Source organism: Cynoglossus semilaevis, chromosome 6, assembly GCF_000523025.1.
Source record: "Cynoglossus semilaevis isolate Cse_v1.0 chromosome 6, Cse_v1.0, whole genome shotgun sequence".
Taxonomy (NCBI): domain Eukaryota; kingdom Metazoa; phylum Chordata; class Actinopteri; order Pleuronectiformes; family Cynoglossidae; genus Cynoglossus; species Cynoglossus semilaevis.
In genome coordinates, this window is record NC_024312.1 from 16297488 (window position 1) to 16318763 (window position 21276).

The following is a 21276-nucleotide window of genomic DNA, read 5'->3' on the forward strand; positions in this document are numbered from 1 at the left end:
TCATTACAGACACATGAAATGGATATTGAAACTTTCTCTCTATCAAGTTTGAATCCATATTTTTTCACATAATACAAACAGCATTTTTGTGACATCCTTAAGGCTGAGTTTTTTTTTGGGTGTTTCTTGGTTGTGTATTTGCTGATTTGATTCGCTGAATAAAACTCTGCTCTCTTTCGACACAGGTCACTCTGACCCAGCCAATTAAGTTCCTCTTGAAAGCCTCACTGCTTAAAAGAACTAAAGCCTGGCCTTCCTCTTGTTTCTTTTCAAAATAGCTGAATGTGAGGTGAGCCCATGTAAGGGAGAACGAACTCCTGCAAAGAACAACTCATGAAAGGGTTTTGCAATTCTTGTGGATAAAAAAAACAAAAATGTTTGTCCTTTTTGAAGCAGGTTTAAACACGCACTGAGATGTCCCGCCGTGCAGCAGCACTTGTGACCCCAGAGTGGCGGTGTTTCTCAGCAACCAGGGAAGGGAAGGCTTTATAAACGCTTGGGTCACACTGATTTATTCGCTGAGAGAATGTTCATCATCTTTCCCCTGGGCAGAGCTGTATCTCCTGAATTGACAGAAGTTTGAAGAAGTTCGGGACGTCATACGTAAGTAACAGAGATCATTAATTAATTCCTCATTGAAGAAATAGAAGGAATGAGTTCCTTATTCATTGTTAAACCTGAATGCCCTCACCACGGTCTCGTCAGGACTAATTCAATAATATTTTTGACTAATTAAGGTGTCATTTCGTCATTATATATTTACATTACTGAATTGTTTTGCTTGATTGAAAAAAGTACAATCCCCTGTTTTGAGTTTATGATATTTGCGTCATACTGCTGAAGTAAGTGAATTGTGAAGAAAATATAATTCTGGTGTTCAACGCCTGAGAAAGGCACTTTGACTGGAAATCATGTTGTGAACCTATTAACACAATTAAAAAAACCCTCTTTATGGATTGACTGCAGTAACTGTAAACTGATATACTCACCCTGTCTCTGACAAGGCACATTGTGTATCTTTGCGTGGGTGTGTTTTGGTTTCTCCGTGTACCAGAGCTTTGTTTAACCTGAGCACCCGTGGACAAAAGTATTAGGAAGGGGTAACAGGAAGTTTATTGTTAAAATTGTTTTTGTACATAAAGGGGGACAACAGCTTCTCAAACACACTCTACCCACAGGTGGAATTCTGTACCTGGCTGCAGTCATGGAAGAGTTGCTGCTGAACAGCAGCCTCGTGTCCGTGGACACCTTGTCCAAACTCACGACCCTTCTGCTCGTCTTCCTTCTGCTGCTGCTCTGCACCACCTGGACCCGCACAAAGCAGTCTGACATTCCTGGTAAGAGAGCAAGGACTCTGTTTTCACATTGCTTTGTAAAATGGACTAGTGGCTGCAGGTATAAACAGATAGAGATCACATGAAGGAAAATAAAAACAGGTTTTTTATCAACTCTGATATTTCGGACAATGATAATGAAGCTATCCTTGTTAAATTTAAATGACAAATTGGACTGAACAGAAGAAAAGCACATAATAACAGTGTTACTAAATCAAATGTCTAGTCCATCAATTACATGGCAGCAACTCAGTTCATCTAGACATGGTCAGAAAGATGCACCAGATTAAGAAAGAAAGGTGGTTTAGATGACATTAAAGTGGTGATGGTATTCCATTGGGGCTGAAGTATTTGTAAATGTCCACAGGTCTACGACCTCCAACAACTCCATTAGGTGTCAGAAAAGTGTCAGAGATTAAACGCCAAACTAGTTCAGGCATGAATAACAGGCGAATCTTGCTACAACCCATGATGCACAGGACAATCTCTGACCAAGCAACAGTTAAATATAAATCACTTCACTGTACTTAAACAACATCAGCATCTATCAGGTCATTAGGACACAAATGGTAACCCTTTTGGATATGATGAAACAGAAGATTCCTATCATGGATGTGCTGTCAATAATTCTGCAGTAACTGTATGATATTATCATACCAGTACAGACCAAAAAATTCTGAGAAATGTTCTTGTTTTGTTCAAAAGATGGCTTCTCATATCTGATGAAATGGAAAGGTGGCTGCCAAAAAAAAGTATGTGCTTGTATATCTACAATCTCAATAAGTGTCATTCTTCTTTGTAAAGGTATTATCAAACAATAAAGTTAAATAAAATTAAACTGTTTGGAATTGTTGCACAGTGAGCTGAACAGAAAGTGAGCAGAGCTTTTACACCAATAGACACATGGCAATTAAAGTCACTGTTTCACTTACTGCTCAGAGGAGGAAAAATGCTTGAGAAAAAGATCAAACAAGGACTGCAGAAACTTAAAGAAAGGCCAAATGAGTTTTAATGTAGTAAAATGTAGTTTTAACAGCTAAGTAAGCTGGTCATTAGCAAAACATTGTTTTTCTGTTTTCATTTAAGAAATATTCAAATATTCTATATATCTATTGCCAAAAGACATTTTTCAGGTTTATTTCTAAAAGTAGAATTTGTTGTAATAATAAAGTTGACAGTGAATTTAAATAGTATCACATTTTTAAGGACATGTCCAATCCCACCAACATCAAAACAACAATCAAAATTCACATCACCTCCTTTGTGCCAGGTCCATCTTTCTTGGCAGGACTTGGTCCCGTTCTGTCCTACACCAGGTTCATCTGGACTGGAATTGGAACAGCAAGCAACTATTACAACAAGAAGTATGGCAGCATGGTGCGTGTGTGGATCAATGGTGAGGAGACCCTCATTTTAAGCAGGCAAGTCTACTTAGATATTTGTATAACGTGAAATGCCAAAATCAATGTCCTGACCCAGTATTCAGGTAAAGCCCAGTGCTGTGTTACTCCACAGGTCTACAGAGGTGTATCACGTTCTGAAGAGTGTACACTACACTGCCAGATTTGGCAGTAAAATAGGGCTGCAGTGTATTGGGATGGAAGGAAAAGGGATAATTTTCAACAGTGATGTTTCGCTCTGGAAAAAAGTAAGGACATACTTTTCTAAAGGTGAGTAGGTCTCAATGGTATCGTTTTCTTTTTACTTTAAAAATGATCAAAAATGTATTTCGACATTTTCCATGCCACAGCAAGAATAGGTGTTACTGTAATGTACTGTACAATTGGAGGATTATTTAAACTTGGAAGAACTAAGTTTGAACTGTGACTCGAGGAAACCTCATAGGAAACAAAATCTTCTTGTGAAAAAAAAAAAAAAAGAATAGTTGACAGTAGTACCACAGGATTAGATGTATAGACTGCTCAAACCTGATCTGCAATGTTGAAGACCAAGACCAGCTCCACAAAGCCAGTCAGAACACTGCCTGGGGAAAAGCTGAAGAAAAAAATCAAACATACTGAACTGAAAGCACATCTTTTGTTACGATGAGTCAGATGAACATTCTTTCATTGAATATAAGCCTTTCATAAAGTCACTGTGTATATGTACAGTATCTATAACCCAAACTACAGACAGCCTAGAACCTATAAACAGATGTTCCAACACATTTTTCATATCTAAAAAAATGATCTGCAAATTTGAATTATTGCCATGTTTAAAAGCACTTACAGGCCCTGCCCTGCAGAGGACAGTGGCAATCTGTGTGGACTCCACTGCCGAACACCTGAACAACCTGCAGGAGGTGACCGACTCCTCTGGTCATGTGGACGCCCTCAATCTGCTGAGAGCCATAGTGGTGGACATCTCCAACCGGCTCTTCCTGAGAGTTCCACTCAATGGTCAGCTAGATGTTCAGTGTCTCCAACTTTGACATTCTGTCGTGTCTGTGAGTAGTATTTCTTTTACTGACCCCTGCAGTTTTTTGGTTAATTCTCATTTTCAGTGAAAGACTTGTTGATTAAAATCCACCACTACTTTGAGACCTGGCAAACAGTCCTCATAAAGCCCGACCTATTCTTTAAGATTGGATGGCTGTACGACAGACACAAGAAAGCAGCGTAAGGTTTCTGTACACAAAGACAACCTTTAGGTTGAGGAGTTCTTCAATCTGATCTTTGATGCCCCTTGTGTCGACAGCCAAGAACTACAGGATTCCATGGAGAATCTTTTAGAATTGAAGAGAAAGATGATAAATGAGAGTGAAAAACTGGATGATGATCTTGACTTTGCAACAGAGCTCATCTTTGCTCAGGTCTGCCTCTTTTGATAGCAGTGCTTAAATGTCATAGAATGTTTGTTTTTTTTTTAAATTTATTTTTACTTTTCTGTTGGACAGAACCATGGAGAGCTGTCTGCAGACAACGTCAGGCAGTGTGTGCTAGAGATGGTGATTGCAGCCCCTGACACACTTTCTATCAGTCTCTTTTTTATGCTAGTGCTGCTGAAACAGCACCCTGAAGTGGAAGTGAGACTAGTGGAGGAGATGAACACTGTCAAGAGTAAGTGAACTACAAAAGCTGCAGAAGAAACTATAGAACAAAAGACAAACTGTATTAGACATACTGTAACAGCCTGCAGACCATTGATAGGGGCGGAAGAAGAGAGGGAATGTGTTGCACCATGGGAGTATCCCCATAGGTCTGGGCCTGTAGTTGGGTACCAAACTAAAATAAACACAGTGACATCTAAATTTAGACTTAAGATTCAAATTTGCTTAAAGTGATTATTACGAAGTGTAGTAGATTCACATTAAAATGCACGTCCTGACATGTTCACTTTGATTGGTGCATTAAAATCGATTAATCAGAAATGATTATGATGAAAGTGTTCAGCTTTGACAGATGTAGTTAGAAGTATACTGTGTAGAATCTGGGTAAAGTTGTTTCTTTTTTTTACGTCAAGCGTGTTTCCTCTAATGGGGTTTACAATGTTTGACCATCTTCTTCGTGCTTCTTAACTAAAGTGTAGTGGAAAATTCATGAATGGTGTTCTGATTCCAGATGAAAATCCGGGTGAAAACATTAACTATCAAAGTCTGACCACACTTGAGAACTTCATCAACGAGTCTCTGAGATTTCATCCTGTGGTGGATTTCACAATGAGAAAAGCTCTGGAAGACGATGTCATCGAAGGCATGGCGATCAAGAAGGGAACCAACATCATTCTCAACATCGGCCTCATGCATAAGACAGAGTTCTTCCCGAAACCAGAGGAGTTTAACCTGGAGAACTTTGATAAAACTGTAAGACAAGTAACAAGGTTTGATGAAACAAACTGACATACACACCTGAGATTTCTGTCCTTTTCCTGGCAGGTGCCTAATCGCTTCTTTCAGCCCTTCGGCTGTGGGCCGCGCTCCTGCGTGGGCAAACACATCGCCATGGTCATGATGAAGGCCATCTTAGTCACTCTGCTGTCTCACTACACGGTGTGTCCTCGTCAGGGCTGCAGCCTCAGCAGCATCAGACAGACCAACGACCTGTCCCAGCAGCCTGTGGAGGACGAGCACAGCCTGACCATGCGCTTCATCCCCCGAACCACGCAACCTACACAGGAGTAGCTCAGAAACACAGAGAACAGCTGCAGAGTTGGACAAAGACCTGAATGTTCATGTTGAAGTGTCTGGACAACATCGGAACATGGGTCAATTGGCTGTATGTAGTTAAAATGGAGGTAGTATCCATATGTGCTCCATGCAAATTAATCCCATATAATTAATCACTAAGGCTAACATATTAGACAAGACGGCTAATCTTTGAGTTTTGTTCCCTATTTCTGCAACTAAACAAGTCCAGACTTTAAATAAAACCATATGGATTCAACTAATACAGCGCATAATATTTACAGACAAAAACACTAGTAATACTATATGTTATGCAGTATATACATTGATGTAGTGTCAGTAATAATTAACCATATAATGTTTCTTGTATTTCACAGGTAATCTTAAAGTAACCAAATGGTGTAGTGAGTAGTGTACAGTATATAAACAACACACCATGTCGTGATGTTAGCAAAGCACAGATAATAACAAGGAAAATAACACTTTTTTCAATTCTTATCATATTTACAATAAACTAACAACAATAAATTTAACATTTAAAATTAACTTGTCTTTAAATCAGGAAGAGGTACTACTGTATGTTACTAACATTTTTACATTGGGAAATATATTTTTTAACATGTAGTGTAACACAACTAAGGAACAACTTCAACTGATCTGAAACAAACCTGAGTAAAACGTTTGTGTAAAAAGTGTTTCCTGTACAACAGTAACTGAAATCTCTGCCTCATGTTTGACTTTAACACACACAGAGAACAACAATTACGGCCGCCTTTTCGAAGTAAAGTAGTATTTGGATGGCAGTATATCAACAGTCGTTGTGGGGTCTGATCATTAAGTGAGGAGGATTTTAACATTTTTAATTCCTCCTCACTTATTGATCTGAATTCTGTTGAGAGCATTGTTGGACAAAAGGACAAGTTTATTTACATGTGTTGACTTTATTGATAGAATGCAGTGACTGGCACTGTAAGAAATATTTATTTTACGCTGTGCCATAGGCACAAATAAAAAATATGCCTCGATGGCACTGAAACATAAGGCTTATGGTTTAAGTTGGGTTAAACATAATAGGATTCAAACTAGTGAAACACAATGAAAATAAAGTGGTTTCATTTCCTGTCAGGTAACAACCACCTCCGATTGTGAAAGGTAATTACTTTGTCAGGCTTATTAGATATAAGACAATTTCTGAAGTATGTATATTTAATAAATATGTTTTCAATACTGCTTTCTAGAACACGTGATTTAAAATAAACAGTCGAACAAGGAAAAACAAGTGCATATAGAGTCACATCAAAAGGCAGCATTGATAAGACATTAGTGATAAATGGACCACATGGAAAAGTGATGTCATTAATGACATTTACCATGAATTATTAGAGAGTCGACACTCTAGTTGGTAATCAGATTAACAGGTTTTGGAAAAACAAAGTCAAACTCACATGGCTTCACTGCCTGTTTCTAGTAAACTGAGAATTTTGGAGACATTTTTCTTAATTAGGAGCATAAAAGATGTGAAGACAGCAGTGAAGTTTTTACTTTTACCTGAATAAGAAATTAAACCTTTTTTATGATTATTTTATCATCAGTTCCCATTGATCATTGTCACTTTTTTCATATGCTGCAACATTTAAACCTAAAAAGTCATAATTTTATTTCTTTATACTTCTACCCAGAGGACATAGTATTTGTTTAACACCTGAAGTAAATTACATCCACGCAACTTCAAGTCTTAACTGTGTGTTTTAAAAAAATACTTTGTTCAAATCAGGGATATAAAACACTCTTGACCCTGAGGTTATTACCTGCCCTGATTGAAACTGTTGTGGTTTCTGTAGAAAACATATTTTGTTTAAATTATTAAATAATAATAAAAAAAAAACATGACGTATCCACAAGCAACACGAGGAGTAAAGAAAAGGTAAACGCTGTGATACAACGATTAGAACATGTCCCTTTGTATCCTGCAGTAGAGCCGGATTACAGTACAGACTAGTACAGTACAGTACAGACTAGTACAGTACAGTAAGTACAGACTCAGTACAGTACAGACTAGTACAGTACAGTACAGACTAGTACAGTACAGTACAGTGCAGTATAGTACAGGTTGTTCAGTAGTGTCAGTGTTAATCCTGCAGTACCTGGCTCTCATTTCTCCTGTAGAACTCTCTGACAGTGGTAGACGAGACAGTCAGGAAGCTCAGGCACCGGGGAGCGAAGCCACACGGCCAGAGCTCCAGCATGAACCCGACAGTGCATCAGACACGGCTGATTCTGCAGGAGTCTGCAAGCTAAAATACCCTCCAACCCTGTGGGTAGAGAAAGAAATGTTCATTTTATAATCAGTTTAGACACAACATATGAGCGATGACCCACTACTGCGAGGGCCACTACTGTGTGGGCCACTACTGCGAGGGCCACTACTGCCATCATCATCACATGGAAGGTATATTAATATAAAAAACATTCTTCTTTCTTTTTGTCTTAACTACTTGTTTTAACTGTGTCAATAGTACAAAATGAACAAATAAAATATTTGGTTAAAACAATTGCTTAAATTAGCATGAGCGTTAATCTCAGTATTAAGGCAAGCATTACAATACTTTGTGTACACATTACTGCAGAACTGAAGAAGCCTCTTGGATGAGAGGTGCAACGTCTTCAAGAAACCTACCCCGTCCAGTTGCCCTCGATGTAACTATTTCTGGTTAAGATGACCTGGATGACTGAGAACCTACCCAGACACGTTACTGCAGACTTTGCGCAGATACATTTTTATTTTACCTATGATTTCCACCAAATGGAGCTGAAGTCTGTTCTTCAGCAGATTCAGAGTAAATGTGAGAGGCTCACATCCGTCATCTACCAGTGTCAGGTTCTGCTTCACCTCGTGAGAAAACCCCAACCACATTGTCCCGTATTCCTCTGTGGATATCAGCAAAGGTCTGCAGGGACAAGGGAATTAAGATTAGAAACCAGTGATGTCAGCATTTTAATGTTAAACCACAGTGGACCACTGTTACCTGATGAAGGCTGTTAAGGGGAGTTTGTATGAGAAGTGTTTGGTCTGAGGCGTCCCAGCAGGCAAAAGGAAGGATAACGTCCCATCCACTTCAACATCAACCCCCGGCCTCTTCACAGCCAGGGAATACTGATACACTGCTACAGTGTGGCTTTTAATGTTCTCCACTGAACTGTCTGACACACAGGTAACCTGGGTAAAAAAATCAATCAATCAAAACCTTGTCAATACAAGACATGAGGAAATCACTGCTCTTATTTTGTAGCTCATTACATTACCTTCAGTTGTTCTGATTTAAGATCGAGTCGTATCTGCAGAACTTGAGAATCAGAGGAGTTGGAAATGAAAATAATTAAGATCATGTCATCGCCTTGGTGTACGTGACAGGCTGAGAGCTCCAGACTGTGGGCGGTGCAGAGAGGAGCGATCTCTGAGCGGTAGAGTCCACAGAGCTCAGCCGGGAGATAAGAACTGGGACACAAGTCTGAACGGCTGCCTTGGTCTTCACTCAGAGCAGAGTCAGCGTCTACTAAACCGTTATCCCTGCTGATGGAGAGGTTACTTCTCTTTCTGTCACTCTCGGGTAACCCACAGTCTGTGTTACAGGTGCCGTTGGCAGCAGGGACTCGTGGAGAGAGTTCACACGTCTGTTTAGATGACGCAGCAGAAACTGAGTTGATGTTTGAGTCCTGCAGGTTGTTACACAGTAAGTTATCTACAGCATTAGACACAGGCGCCACAGAGCTGGAGAGCTGCTCCGTGACACCTGGGGCTTGAACTTTGGCTTTTCTTCTTCGATTAAATGTGGAATCAGGTTTCCCCATCTGCGAGAAAACATATAGTGTGAGTCTTCAGATTTGGAAAAGTTGTTTATCATTATAGATAAAACAATTAATATCAATCTTTAATGCTTTATTTTAGAGTTAAAGTAGTGTTCTCCCAATGCTATTTTTTTCACAGACTGATAAAAGCAAGTGGATTTTTATTTTGTGTTTGCTAAATCATATTGATACTTTTTTTGGTTGTAACAATGGTTGAATAAATTGTATAAATGGTTCAATAAATGCAGTGAATATGAAGGTGTTTGAATATTGTTGGTACTAACAAATGGATATTCCATTCCAAAAGAAAATAATCATTCTGTATTTATCAAAAATCTTTAAACAGAAATTGTCATCGCTTTAAACAATACATCAACAAGACTAAGGATAAAATGATATTAAAAATAAAGATACATTAAATATAAATTTCTCCAGTTAACAGCCAGCTGAACAGAACGGGAGCAGAGCTGTTACACTCTGTAACTTGGCGAAGTGATAAGGCCCCCTCTGTTAGCAGTCCCATAAACTGAAAAGAGACATTAGCTTATTCAGCACCAGGGTATGTCTTCGTGTATCAATATTACTGTAAGTCCTTGCTCCTGTCTTTGTCCCTGATGTTAAAAGTCCTTCTAAACTAAAAACTACAATAACGACAATGAGAACTGCAGTAGAAAAACACACAAATACTAGTTTTGATGAAAATATGTTGTCTTAATTTAAATAGTCATTGTTTTAGTCCATGGTTGAATATCCGTGGAAAAGTTAATGAACAAAAGGATTGACCTGAACTCACCAGACAAACGCTGCTCTGTGAACTGACACCAAAGAACAGAGAAGAAGCCAGTTGTTCTTTTTCTCTGTCTGGTTCAGGGGTCGGTGTCGGTGTTGGAGTCTGACTGTGGGAGCCATCACCCTCATTTTGCAGGCTTGGTGAATGGACAGGGGTGAGTCCCTGCACTGGTGCAGCTTCCTCCACAGATTCCTTCTTTGCCAGGTAACCATCCCTGCCCCACACCCGCTGCACTCCGTCCAACTTTAGACTTTGAGTTGAAGAGAGAAGATAAAAACATTCAGTGTGTAGAAATGGCCAAAGAAGAAAGTAGAAAAAAAACACACCAATGCTTCGGTGAACGTGTTCTTTTACCCTGCTCGGTGGGAGACGTCAGTACTGTCACCTGACAGACCAGAGCTCATGGACAGAGGTGTAGGAGAGTGTCTGTCAGTGATGCTGCAGGAGGACATGCTGATGGGCAGCGCCAGGCCATACGGCTCCAGACTCAACACTGATGCAATGACAGTAAGAACAGATCAAAACAAGGGAAGTGAACCTGGTGCCTCACACAGAGGTGTTAGCATTCACAAAGAGAAAGTACCTTTGGCCTCAGCCAGTTCCTCCTGCCGTTGATGGGGAGGCTTGTATGGAGCGGCTCCAGCTGCCAACGCTCCCGACACAAACTCGTCCAAAAATGAGAGAGAGGAGTCAATCTGGAACAAAACAGGAAGGTAAAATCTTCTCTGTTAATAGGCTGTGATGGAAGAAGCCTGCAGAATCAAAATGTTCTTTTGAATACATTAACATCAAGAAAAGATCAAACTCTGCAGCAGGCTTTCATATGTTTACGTGTTTTTCTCCACATGTCACTGACACCAAATGTTGTTCTGCTGTAAACTGCACCCATGCTGCAGGTGCCATGCTAATAAATGTTGTCTTGATCACATTACTGTTTTGGCAAATAATACTAATGAAGTAACAGACTGTGAGTCATGAAGGGCAAGTGTAAGCAAGCTTCTCATCACGTGTTCACACCAGCAGTTCATGGGTACAGTGTGCTATCTCTGTTTACCAGAGATTAATCAACAACCACTGTTTAACATCTATGGTTATTTATAATTGGATTGATTCTGATTATTATTAATTGTTGTTCACTATTTCCAAAGGTACTTTTTCGCTGCAGAGTCTAACTGTCTTATATATTTCACTGGGGGTTTAGTGAAATATATAAAAGTATACCTCAAAATAAGCCCCATAGAAGTGGTGGTTGATAGATAATACTGTGCATCTTAACAGTATCTTGTAGAACCTATCGAGATTTTCTTTTGTCAGTCAGCTTGTCAGTTGTAGACTTACTTACTAGCCTGATGATGGTCTGACGCAAGCTGGGCGTTAAAGACTTCACGAACACATGCAAGGGGTGTAGTTGTTATCCTTGTTCTCACAGAGTGCATAAATGAGAATATGTATCAACTGTGTATTAAAGTAACGATAAAAGGATAGATGGTGGAATTCGTGGGTATACAGGGCCAGTCATTGTGCCCTTCATTTAATGATTTATGTGTTAAAATCTTAATCTCTTTGATTTCACAAATGAATTATTCAGTAACATGTTAGTTTTGTCAACATTAATGGACTCAATAATAACAGTACGTCTGTCCTGCATTATGGTACGTTGTTACCTCCATAGGGTCCAGGCCAGAGTCTCTAGGAAGCACCTCTTCTCTTAGTTCAGAGTCCTGGCTGAGGTGCTGCAGCTCCTGAGCCCTCTGTCTCAGCACCGTGTCCATCGAGCTGATGTATGTTTCAGAAACCTGCTGAGCAACACAAACACCTGCTGTGCCTTCACACAGCTTGGTCATGGCCATGAGGATCCAGCACTTTGTTTCACTGCTGGTTTGCTTCATGTCCAAGAGCTTCTCCAGCAGCCTGAGGACAGTGGACCGGTTGTGGTCTTCACTCAAATGAGAGTATTCCCCGAGGACCTGAGCAGTGCAGAGGTGACCGAGTAACAGAGTCAAGTTGAGTAAAAGTAACGCTTTAGTTTGTAGTTCTTAAATTCAAATGAAGCTAAAAGCAGAGTTTCTCCTTCAAATATTTAGAAAATTAAATAATTAATTAATTAAAAAAAGACCATTACTTGACACTTTTCTCACCTAAAATATATATACATTTTTGTTCTATATACATTTTATTTTATATTTACATGTAGATTTTATACTCTATATCTATAACATGAACCTTTGTACATAAAACAACATTATTGTTTAGACCTTTTTATTCTTTGTGTTTATATTATAAGGTAATTACAATGAAATGTCTAATCAAATATTTGATGATTTCTATCCTTTAGAAAATAAACGAAAACTCACCCAGCTGATGACCTGAAGGAAACACTGTGGCAGTTTTCTAGTCTCTCCTTGCAGCAGAGAAACATATGAATCCACAGCAAACAGCCTCAACTTCCTGTCTTCCTCCACACTGTCAAATCCTGAGCCATTGAAAGAAATCGGGCGTGCAATAAATGAAAATCAGTATGTAGTAAGTAGTGTCAAAACAGGATCATCACAAAAAAAAATGTAATTTTTTTTTTTTCTCACCCTCAGATAACAGCTTAAGAAAACTGTTGGGGATGTCAGGCTGCATTGTGTCTCCACCCAGTGAAAACACTGTGTTCATCGTCTCAATGAACCATTCATTGTCAGGTGCATATGTATGATGTTTATAAGGAAATGAACGCAAGTACTACAAATACATATATATTAATAAAATACACAGACAGTCTAATAATAAATACAAAGGAATTGACTGCTGAGATTGGCTCCAGCCCCAAGCAACATTAAACCTGATGAAATAGTAGAATAAATATAACAAAGATGGTTCCTAAGTCTAAATATATAACATTTAAAGGTAATTTATAAATATTGTATATACTATTGTATATTTATGTTTATACTATTATGTGAAGGGTCAGACATTACAACCTTAATAGCCATGCAGAAACTATGATGCTATGATATATGAATCATTATAAAGCTGACAGTAAGCACACCACAGAGAAGGATATTTCTCAGCCAGTTCTGCCACCTTTCCCACCAGGTCAATGGTAGTGTAGTCATCGGGACTGTTTTGCAGAAACTCCAGCATCTTCTCCACAATAACCACGACGTTCTGTGCATTAGTGATCCGAAACAGCAACTCCAACGTCTACAAGACAAAAGGGAAGCCATTAAAACCCTGTGAAGTTTTTAACACCTGACTCTCAGTTTCACTGCACCAAGCTGAACCAACCTCACGCTTGATAATTAGGTCAGGATGATCTAAACACTCTATGATGGTCATCTGATGCTGCAGGGCCATTTTAGGGTCCTGCTGGATCACATAGGTAAGGGCCTTCAAGCCTGAAATACACCAACAGCATGGACTAGATATAGTAGTTTATTCTGAAGTATTAATAACATATAACGTTAAATGTTTTCTTGAAATCATACCTAGATATTTAAGATTTATATCTGGTGACAGAACAAAGTTCCCAATGCATTTTGCAGCCTTTTCCAAAAGGTTAGATTTGGGATGAATTGTGTAGATACATTTTACACACTCGTACAATATTGCTGAAAAACAGAGAGTGTATGTAGAGTACATTTTAGTTTCACAACTTACATTAGGAATAAGAAGTGTGAATCTAAATGTGGCATACCATAGGTTATGTTACGATTCATCTCAGCTCTTCGCAGAGACTCATCCAGAACTTCATAAATGAGCTCACTTGTTCTGGGGACAGAGGACATACATTAATTTAACTGTTAGATTTTATTTACAAAATAATAGACAACAATGAAACACATTAACAAGTAATTCATGATAATGACAGCAATAACAACAACAATAAGAAGAAGAAGAAGAAGAAGAAGAAGAAGAAGAAGAAGAAGAAGAAGAAGAATTACCTGAGATCATTTTTTCCAAGAAAAGACAATATCCTCAGTAGGTGGATTTGAAGCCATGGAGCAGGAACACTGTGATAATTAAAATCAATGGGCAGCTTTCCACCCACAACCTGCTTTAATATGTTTACAAAACTTCCTGTTAAGTCTTTATAGCCCTCTGGATTTTCCTGTAATGAAAAAAAATGTTACGATATAAAATTTATAATAACATTTTTTATAATAAAATTCCTTTTTTTTTAATCATTTTAATATCAAGAAATACAAACTACCTGGATCATCTGCAGGTAGATGTGCAGGGAAGCTGTCATCACACCCGGGTCTTTGTCACACAGAGCTTTGCGAAACTTATTGTGGATATGTTGAACTTGATTCGGTGCTATCAGGTAGAATTTATAGAGTGCCAGAACCGCCTTACGCCGAATGATTTCTCTACAAACACAAGAAACATGATTTTCCATGTAATACTTGTACTAACAGAATAATGTGCTGAATAAACAATGGGCACATCTTACTTTGGGTGATTAAGTTTTTCCTCCACCAGGGGGAGGATGGCAGGGATCATTTCTTTGGGGAAGATCTGGCTGACAACAGTTAGAGCCATGCAGACTTCAATCAGGTTAGTGCTTTGTAGATCCTGAAAATAAAAAGAATTCAACAGTTTACATTTTCTTAATTTAGAATTAAAATTACACAGCTGGAGAAAAGTACAGACCTTTAATACAGTGTTTACAAGAAGAAGCAGTAGTTCATGACTTTCATTCAGAAACAATGACACAGCAAGGTAACCTGAAACACAGAACAGCACCAATTGGCTTTACGTAAGCGTAGAAGGATAGAATTTCATTATATTTGAATGTGAGTATTAAAAAGTATGTTTTGTCAATTGTGATGTATTTAGATCTACTGGATGCTGGTACTTTGTTTTGTTTTTTCAGCTCTCTAAAATCAATCTTACCAACTCTTTTCTCCAGCGCTGTGCCCTGCTGAGCCAGTTTGATGGCATGAATGTAGACGAAAGACGCTTCATATCCCAGACTTTCACAGTAAATGGCCCTCACCATCAACTCCTTCATCTGCCTCTGCAGCACAACATGACATTAGAGAGAGGACAATAAGACCCTGGACATATACAGAGTAATCCCAGTCAAAGGTGATGAGAGTGTTACCATGGAGGTGTTGGGGGAGGACACTTGTTCTTTAATAGATTCCAGTTCACGCTGAATAAGTTTCTCTTCCTCCTGAACAGAATAATAACACAGTCAAGACTCTAGGAAGTTGATGCAACTACATACACTTTTCAATTCTGGGGCCAGAAACCAGCTTCAATTAACACAAGGTATATAAGGCAATACCTACCATTCTGAATTTTGCTTTTTTTTTTTTTTTTTGCTTTCTATTTATATTTTTTAGCCATCTGACTTCAGATAAAGGTGGCGTTTACACCGGACAGGCCATTACTTCATCACAGAGCCACAGACAGAGAAAAGGAAACATATGCACTAATATTGAATATATGGTAAATTCGAGAAATTAGAGTAACCTACTACAGAGTAATCCACTACATGCATATTTTGTAAGAGTAAGGTTTAGTATTGTTTCCATCTGTAACATGATCTGTGGATCATACAGTATTAAGTACGTAATGGCAATAAATATACACACTATGTTTGTTTGTTTTTTTGTATTCAAGAGTGTTCTCTGGTTAGTTTTTTTACAGAGCATTTTGGCCACTTCAACCATGGTTTCCTCTGATACATTTGTGACATCTAGTGGTAGAGGTAGTGTGTTTATCCGGTGACAAAGCATGCAATAGAACAAAGGCAGCTGTTATTTTGACCAACGTGGACTAATACAATGTAAGTGTGATTAAAATGGCAATTTCAATGGATTTTTCCCCTCGAATCTTGTAGTTTGTCACAATTTACCTCTGAATACCGTCAACGATTTTTCCGAGCTTTTTACACGCACATTAACGTACCACCACAGACTCCAGTTTTTTGTTTTGTTTTTTTTTTTTGACAGTCCTGTTTCCAATTTAACTATAAATATCAACAACAACAACACAGCATATTAATTAATACCTTTAACAAGTGTTAAAGTGCTAAAACACAAGCAATTTGTAGCTGGTGTGAAGTACAAACATGTAATTTAAGTGTGTTTTTTAGGTTAGCAAAGACAAGCTAACAAGCTAACGTCAAATAAAGAGACAGAAATGTGTTTTTCCAAAGGAGACTTACATGTTTGGACGTTAGCTCTGTGATTCCTCTGATGAGGTTTCCCAGTTTGGAGGTGGAGGACAATTTAGCAGGTCCAGGCTGAGAGTCTAAAGACAGAAGACTCGGCAGGGCTGTCAGTGTTTTCTCCCCAACATAGCTCATTTTTGCCGGAGAGGGGGGCCTTGGAAGCTGATTTATTTCTTCAGGAAGTCCCTCATTAAAACGCCTATCATAACAACAGAGACTGTCTTACACAGACCATAAAAGCAGGCTGCTAAACTGTTCTATACACGATGACTAGCGTTGAAGCCAACACTACACTGTCGGTCAGCCATTGTTGTTTTGAATAAACTTTATTGAACAGTACAAAAATCAGGCAAGTGCGCCATCTAGTGGAATCCGCCAGCCGTGGTTACACAGTAATCATGGCGGAATAGTCAATAACAATTACAAAAATATCTATAAAATAAGAAACAAAAACTAATTTATCTCACAAATTCATGGAATTAACGAAAAATAAATGTGCATGACCAAGTGCATTTGCAGTAAAGAGCCTCTGGTAGGAATTTCTAAATAGGTAATGTTTGGATTCAGCAGAGGAGCTTCACTGATTACATTTACTTCTGGTGAATTTCAAGCAAAATAAAAACAAATGATACTAGCAGCTGTGATATTCAAAACTCAGTTTATTATGTTTGCAATATTTTGATAATCAGTCCCTTGTATAACTGTACACTAAACTACAATAAAATACTTACAATAAATATGAAATTACAGCCATTGGACAACAGCATGAGAGGGAGTACATTCTGGGATTTAAATTTGGAAACTACTGGGGCACAACAGGGTAGAGACTGAATGTGCACGGCGTGCAGTGAATAGTTATCACAGCAGGAAAAATTTATGTTTCATATGTTGTTCTGAAAATTGACGTTCTCACAATAGAACTGGAACATGAGTTACTAAAATGAAACAACAGGTCTAGAATAAAACACAAATACATTGTCCTAGAATTACTTAAGTAGGAAATTACATTTCTTTATGTGACATTTTTTGTTACTTGTCATTCACTGTGTAATTGTTTGTTTCGTTGCCCTTGCCTCAATTTTTTTTTGTGCAAAATATTAAAAAAGGAAAAGTGGTCAAGTACAATACATCACCTCTTGAAATCTACACTGACTCTTAAGTCTCTACCAATTATATTTTCAGAAAAGTACATTTGACTTCTTAAATGTTTTTTGTGCAGTTTTGGGTAATACAAGCGTGGCGTTTGGTTTTCTAACTGTACTGGAACATGTTAACCTATGGCCATTAGACTGGGCTATATACAAGTGTGTTAATATGCTGTATGTATGTACATCCATGACTGAGTCTCTGTAGCTGTGATTGTACTCTAGCAACCAAAATAGTTGGCCTGTCGTCTGTGAGTCTGTCAAACATTTACTTTTCTGCGTCTTCATCCTCAAGCCCAGATCTGGAAACAGAGAAACCAGGGCAGTTAGAAAGGTCACCACAAAGTTCACTTTTCGTCTGGTTTGTCGTTAGAGGAGTAAAAAAAAACTTGGTACCCGCAGAGTGTGGTCCCAGGAACCTGTGCAGAACGCAGTGCCATCAGGAGAAACTCGCAGGGTACTGACACGGTTCTCATGGCCAAACAGTATAGAAACCCGAGTTCCTTTGAGAACATCCCAAACATTGATGGTGTAGTCGTTGTAGCCACCAAACAGTAGCCGACCTGCACAAAAACAAACCTTTTAGCAGTAATTAAGACTTTTACTGTTGGTTGTTATGCAGTGCTAGCGGTGGATTATTGTCCTCAGGGATTTTAGGGTTTTTTTTAATGCTGGTTCTTTGTTTTCAACCAATGGGGAATATGTTAAAGTAGGAATAAGAACACATCTTACCACTGAGAGAGAAATCCACACTAGAGACTCCAAATATGATGCTCTCTTTGGAGTAGATGGCCACTTCTCTGTCAGCCCTCAGGTCATAGAGGCGACACTGAAGCAAAGATCTTAATGTTAAAGTTTGATTCACAATTATATTGAACACAGTTTGCAAAGATCAAGAATAGGAAATATACACTTTGGCTCCACTTTTTGTATTTCTTTTCAGCTTTTTATATGTTATCACAATACGTACTGTGGCATCATCTGAGCCAGAAGCAAATGCATCTCCACTTGGATAGTATCTGTGGAACACATAGTCAGACATCAGTCTCTGTATTGGTAGGATTCCTTAGAATATATCTAAATTATAGTTATAATTAATTTAAGATAATAACCAAAACCTACCGCACACTATTAATATCTGACTCATGAGTTTCAAAGGACTGGATGCACTGTCCTGAACGCATGTCCCACACATTGGCCTTTTTATCACAGCCCTGCAGAAACATGAGACAAATCGATCGGAATACAGGAGGTTATTGCTTAAAAAAAAACAGTAAAATAAAGGAAACAAAAACACCTGAGGAACGAGAGCTTTTACCCCTGACACAAACGTGTTTCCAGTCTCAGAGGGAGCAAGATCCAGACACAGCACATCTGCTGCATGTCCATGGAAACTCTGCAACAGCTGACCACTCTCAACATCCCATAATGCACAGGTGCCATCCCCACTAGATGTTAAGATCTTTGTCACAAAGAAGAAGGAGAAGATCAGGACACAATAAAAGTGAATGTAAGATACGACATAGCTATAAACACATTGCAGTGAAGGCACTACTAACTGAAAAGAAAAGTTGTGTTTTATTTCCTAATACCAAGCACAACATCAGATGTGAACTGTGATTTTAAAACTGTTTTGGCCAAAGACTCTCTCTAATCCTGTGATATAATTTGTTTTGTTTTTTTTCATTCAGTGCATTATCACATATTTGGGTCTTTAAACTCAGGGAACATTTTCCCAGATTCCAGAAAAGGCAATAATTTATCAGATTATAGTTGAATATAGTTAACCACCAAGAGACGATATCAGGGATTATCAGGTACAGTATATACTGTAGGCACAAATGTCTCAAAAGTCAAAAGTCAGCCATTTCAAACTTTGTGTCATTATTTTGGGCAATTTTCTGTCATACTTTCAACAGGACTATGTATTATATATATATATGTATATAGATATATATATATATATGTGTGTGTGTGTGTGTGTGTGTGTGTGTGTGTGTGTATTACCATGTCTTTAAAAAACCCTTACCTGCATATCAGAGTTGGTGAAGCTACAGGCAGACAGGTAGTTTGTGTGCATGGCCACTGACTTCTTTTTAGCAGCCAGGTTTTCATTCTTGTCCAGGGACAGAGGATACACAGAGCACTTGTTGTCTAGACCACTGCGGCAAAAAACAAACACATTTTATTCATAAATAAAAACAAACACGTAACAAAGTTTTTGAAGACGATGTAGGCCATCATTGGTAGTTCACACACTTACCCACAGGCTACAGCACAGCCAGATGGGGCATAGGCACAGGCCATAACCCAGGTGCAGGGCATTGTCACAGCGTGTTCCTAATGAAGAGGAAACATCAAGTATGTATGAGCTGCACAGGAAGAAGAATCACTTCAGCACAGACGTGATGACACTGAATGGAGCTGTTACCTTGTTGGTGGTGAAAGCATCCCATACAATCACTTTTCCATCCTGTAAAGAAATACGAACTTGAATGTCTTGTGTGTTGATAACCTAATTATATGATTAAATATAGCAGAATAAAAATATATATTTATAACAATAAGCAGTATCCTTTTGGAAAAAATAAATAATACAAACAAATGACTATATAGAAACTACTCCAACATGACGGTACATTTGGCTAAAAAGTAACAAGTTCTGTTGAGAGAGAGTAGAGTCGTGACCTGTGAGGAGCTGACGATCCTCCTCTTGTCCTTACACCAGTCCATACACAGAACCTTGTTTCCATGTCCTTTCAGAGTCCTCCGGGTCTTCATGATGAACTGTCCAAGTCCTTCCACCTTCTCTGCCACCTGGTGTACTGCACACACACACACACAGGCTTACAGCTTTAATTTGATATATACAAGGGTTATTGGTAAAAAAAATCACCTATGAAAACCAAGGCAAAACTAATTTTTAAATGGAATATTAAATAATTTGACTTTGACTCCAACTATAATCAGACATTTTAAAACCGGACCTAATGCTTTATTAGGACTAGTTTTTTGTAGCATCATTAAGGACTACAGGTCCTAATGTTTATGTAACACACTACATTTCTTTACATAGCATTAAATGCTTACACCATCCACCATTACTACTGGCCGCAATCAGGCTTAAACAGAGGCAGGCTTCTAATAAAAGTCGGGATTATAATCTGGTCCTCAGACCGCTTTTACGATCGTCTTATAACAACACACAAACACACACCCAGGCCATATTGCTGAGACATGGTTGGACTGAACCACTGCAAATAAGGTGGGCGCACTGGAGTGTAAAAAACACAGTGAGGCAAACAAACATCCAGTCGAATGTGGATCAAAGTCGGTCCAGTTCAGATCAATAATCACGGGGCACACATTCACACCCGCCTACAGATGTGATTCGTAGACTGATATGTCAGTGCTGTGTGCTGTCATTTGTCAGTCAGTCCAAGTGTAAAGGCAGCGGAGGAGGATGAATCGAGGCCTCTCCATTTTCAACACTCACGCTCGACATCGTGCAGCTTGGCTCTCTCCTCCTCCAGCTTCGACTTCAGGTTCTCCGACTCCGTCTTCAGATGAGCCAGAGTCTCATTCAGCTGAACCTCCTGTGTGGCCATTTCAGGGCTTAGAGGGGATCTCATATATTTCCTCTGAGCAGACAGCGATTGGAAGCGAAAAAGCTTAAAGCGGAGCTAACAGCTGATGCTGCTGTCATGACGTCAGAGGGAGAAGATGCTCCCACAGCTTCCAGCAGGGAGGAGGGGGAGGAAGAGGAAGAAGAAGAGGAGAAGGGGGAGAATCCTGTATCCTGGAGATGATGCTTTTCCACTCTGGCTCCATCCTGCATGTAGCATCTTGACGTATAACGACTATGA

At 38.9% G+C, this 21276-nt stretch overlaps 3 protein-coding genes across 6 annotated transcripts; 1 reads left to right on the plus strand and 2 right to left on the minus strand.

Annotated features, from left to right (window-relative positions):
- The first annotated feature begins 517 nt into the window (after positions 1–517).
- LOC103380488 (aromatase) lies at positions 518–5999 on the plus strand. The gene is given in 10 exon segments (NM_001294183.1): positions 518–603; positions 1179–1337; positions 2605–2755; positions 2850–3004; positions 3557–3733; positions 3838–3952; positions 4032–4146; positions 4231–4393; positions 4895–5136; positions 5209–5999. Coding segments are annotated over 9 exon segments (1497 nt in total). The 5' UTR covers positions 518–603; positions 1179–1204; the 3' UTR covers positions 5455–5999.
- Positions 5259–16407, minus strand: ap4e1 (adaptor related protein complex 4 subunit epsilon 1). 4 transcript variants are annotated; one of them, XM_025056392.1, is made up of 22 exons: positions 16260–16407; positions 15189–15260; positions 14978–15101; positions 14735–14808; positions 14535–14656; positions 14292–14451; positions 14023–14189; positions 13776–13849; positions 13567–13689; positions 13367–13476; positions 13143–13282; positions 12676–12788; positions 12448–12566; positions 11758–12060; positions 10677–10788; positions 10448–10586; positions 10097–10343; positions 8761–9306; positions 8484–8674; positions 8245–8405; positions 7602–7769; positions 5259–5386 (listed from the first exon to the last, which is right to left on the minus strand). In XM_025056392.1, the coding sequence occupies exons 1-21, from the start codon at positions 16398–16400 to the stop codon at positions 7609–7611; spliced, it is 3399 nt and encodes a 1132-aa protein (XP_024912160.1). In that variant the 5' UTR covers positions 16401–16407; the 3' UTR covers positions 5259–5386; positions 7602–7608. The 4 variants fall into 4 exon arrangements, with proteins under 4 accessions (XP_024912160.1, XP_024912159.1, XP_008310719.1 ...); XM_025056391.1 differs by lacking the exon at positions 5259–5386 and adding an exon at positions 6260–7469 and having other exon boundaries at positions 7560–7769; XM_008312497.3 differs by lacking the exon at positions 5259–5386 and having other exon boundaries at positions 7492–7769.
- A 497-nt stretch (positions 16408–16904) lies between these two features.
- Positions 16905–21074, minus strand: gnb5a (guanine nucleotide binding protein (G protein), beta 5a). The gene is made up of 11 exons (XM_008312494.3): positions 20907–21074; positions 20099–20235; positions 19842–19883; positions 19674–19750; positions 19440–19572; positions 18729–18872; positions 18533–18624; positions 18381–18429; positions 18143–18239; positions 17807–17973; positions 16905–17712 (listed from the first exon to the last, which is right to left on the minus strand). The coding sequence occupies exons 1-11, from the start codon at positions 21040–21042 to the stop codon at positions 17701–17703; spliced, it is 1086 nt and encodes a 361-aa protein (XP_008310716.1). The 5' UTR covers positions 21043–21074; the 3' UTR covers positions 16905–17700.
- Between the last annotated feature and the right edge of the window lie 202 nt (positions 21075–21276).

Excerpts from the sequence above, each read along its gene's own strand:
- gnb5a (XM_008312494.3), bottom strand. The coding sequence starts at position 21,042 with ATGAGATCCCCTCTAAGCCCTGAAATGGCCACACAGGAGGTTCAGCTG. Across the intron at positions 18,625-18,728 it reads GAAACACGTTTGTGTCAGGG|GGCTGTGATAAAAAGGCCAA; the intron begins GTAAAAGCTCTC and ends ATGTTTCTGCAG. Across the intron at positions 18,430-18,532 it reads TCAGATATTAATAGTGTGCG|ATACTATCCAAGTGGAGATG; the intron begins GTAGGTTTTGGT and ends TGTGTTCCACAG.
- ap4e1 (XM_025056392.1), bottom strand. The coding sequence starts at position 16,400 with ATGAGCTATGTTGGGGAGAAAACACTGACAGCCCTGCCGAGTCTTCTG. Across the intron at positions 14,452-14,534 it reads GAAAAACTTAATCACCCAAA|AGAAATCATTCGGCGTAAGG; the intron begins GTAAGATGTGCC and ends TTGTGTTTGTAG. Across the intron at positions 13,283-13,366 it reads ACCTAATTATCAAGCGTGAG|ACGTTGGAGTTGCTGTTTCG; the intron begins GTTGGTTCAGCT and ends TTTGTCTTGTAG.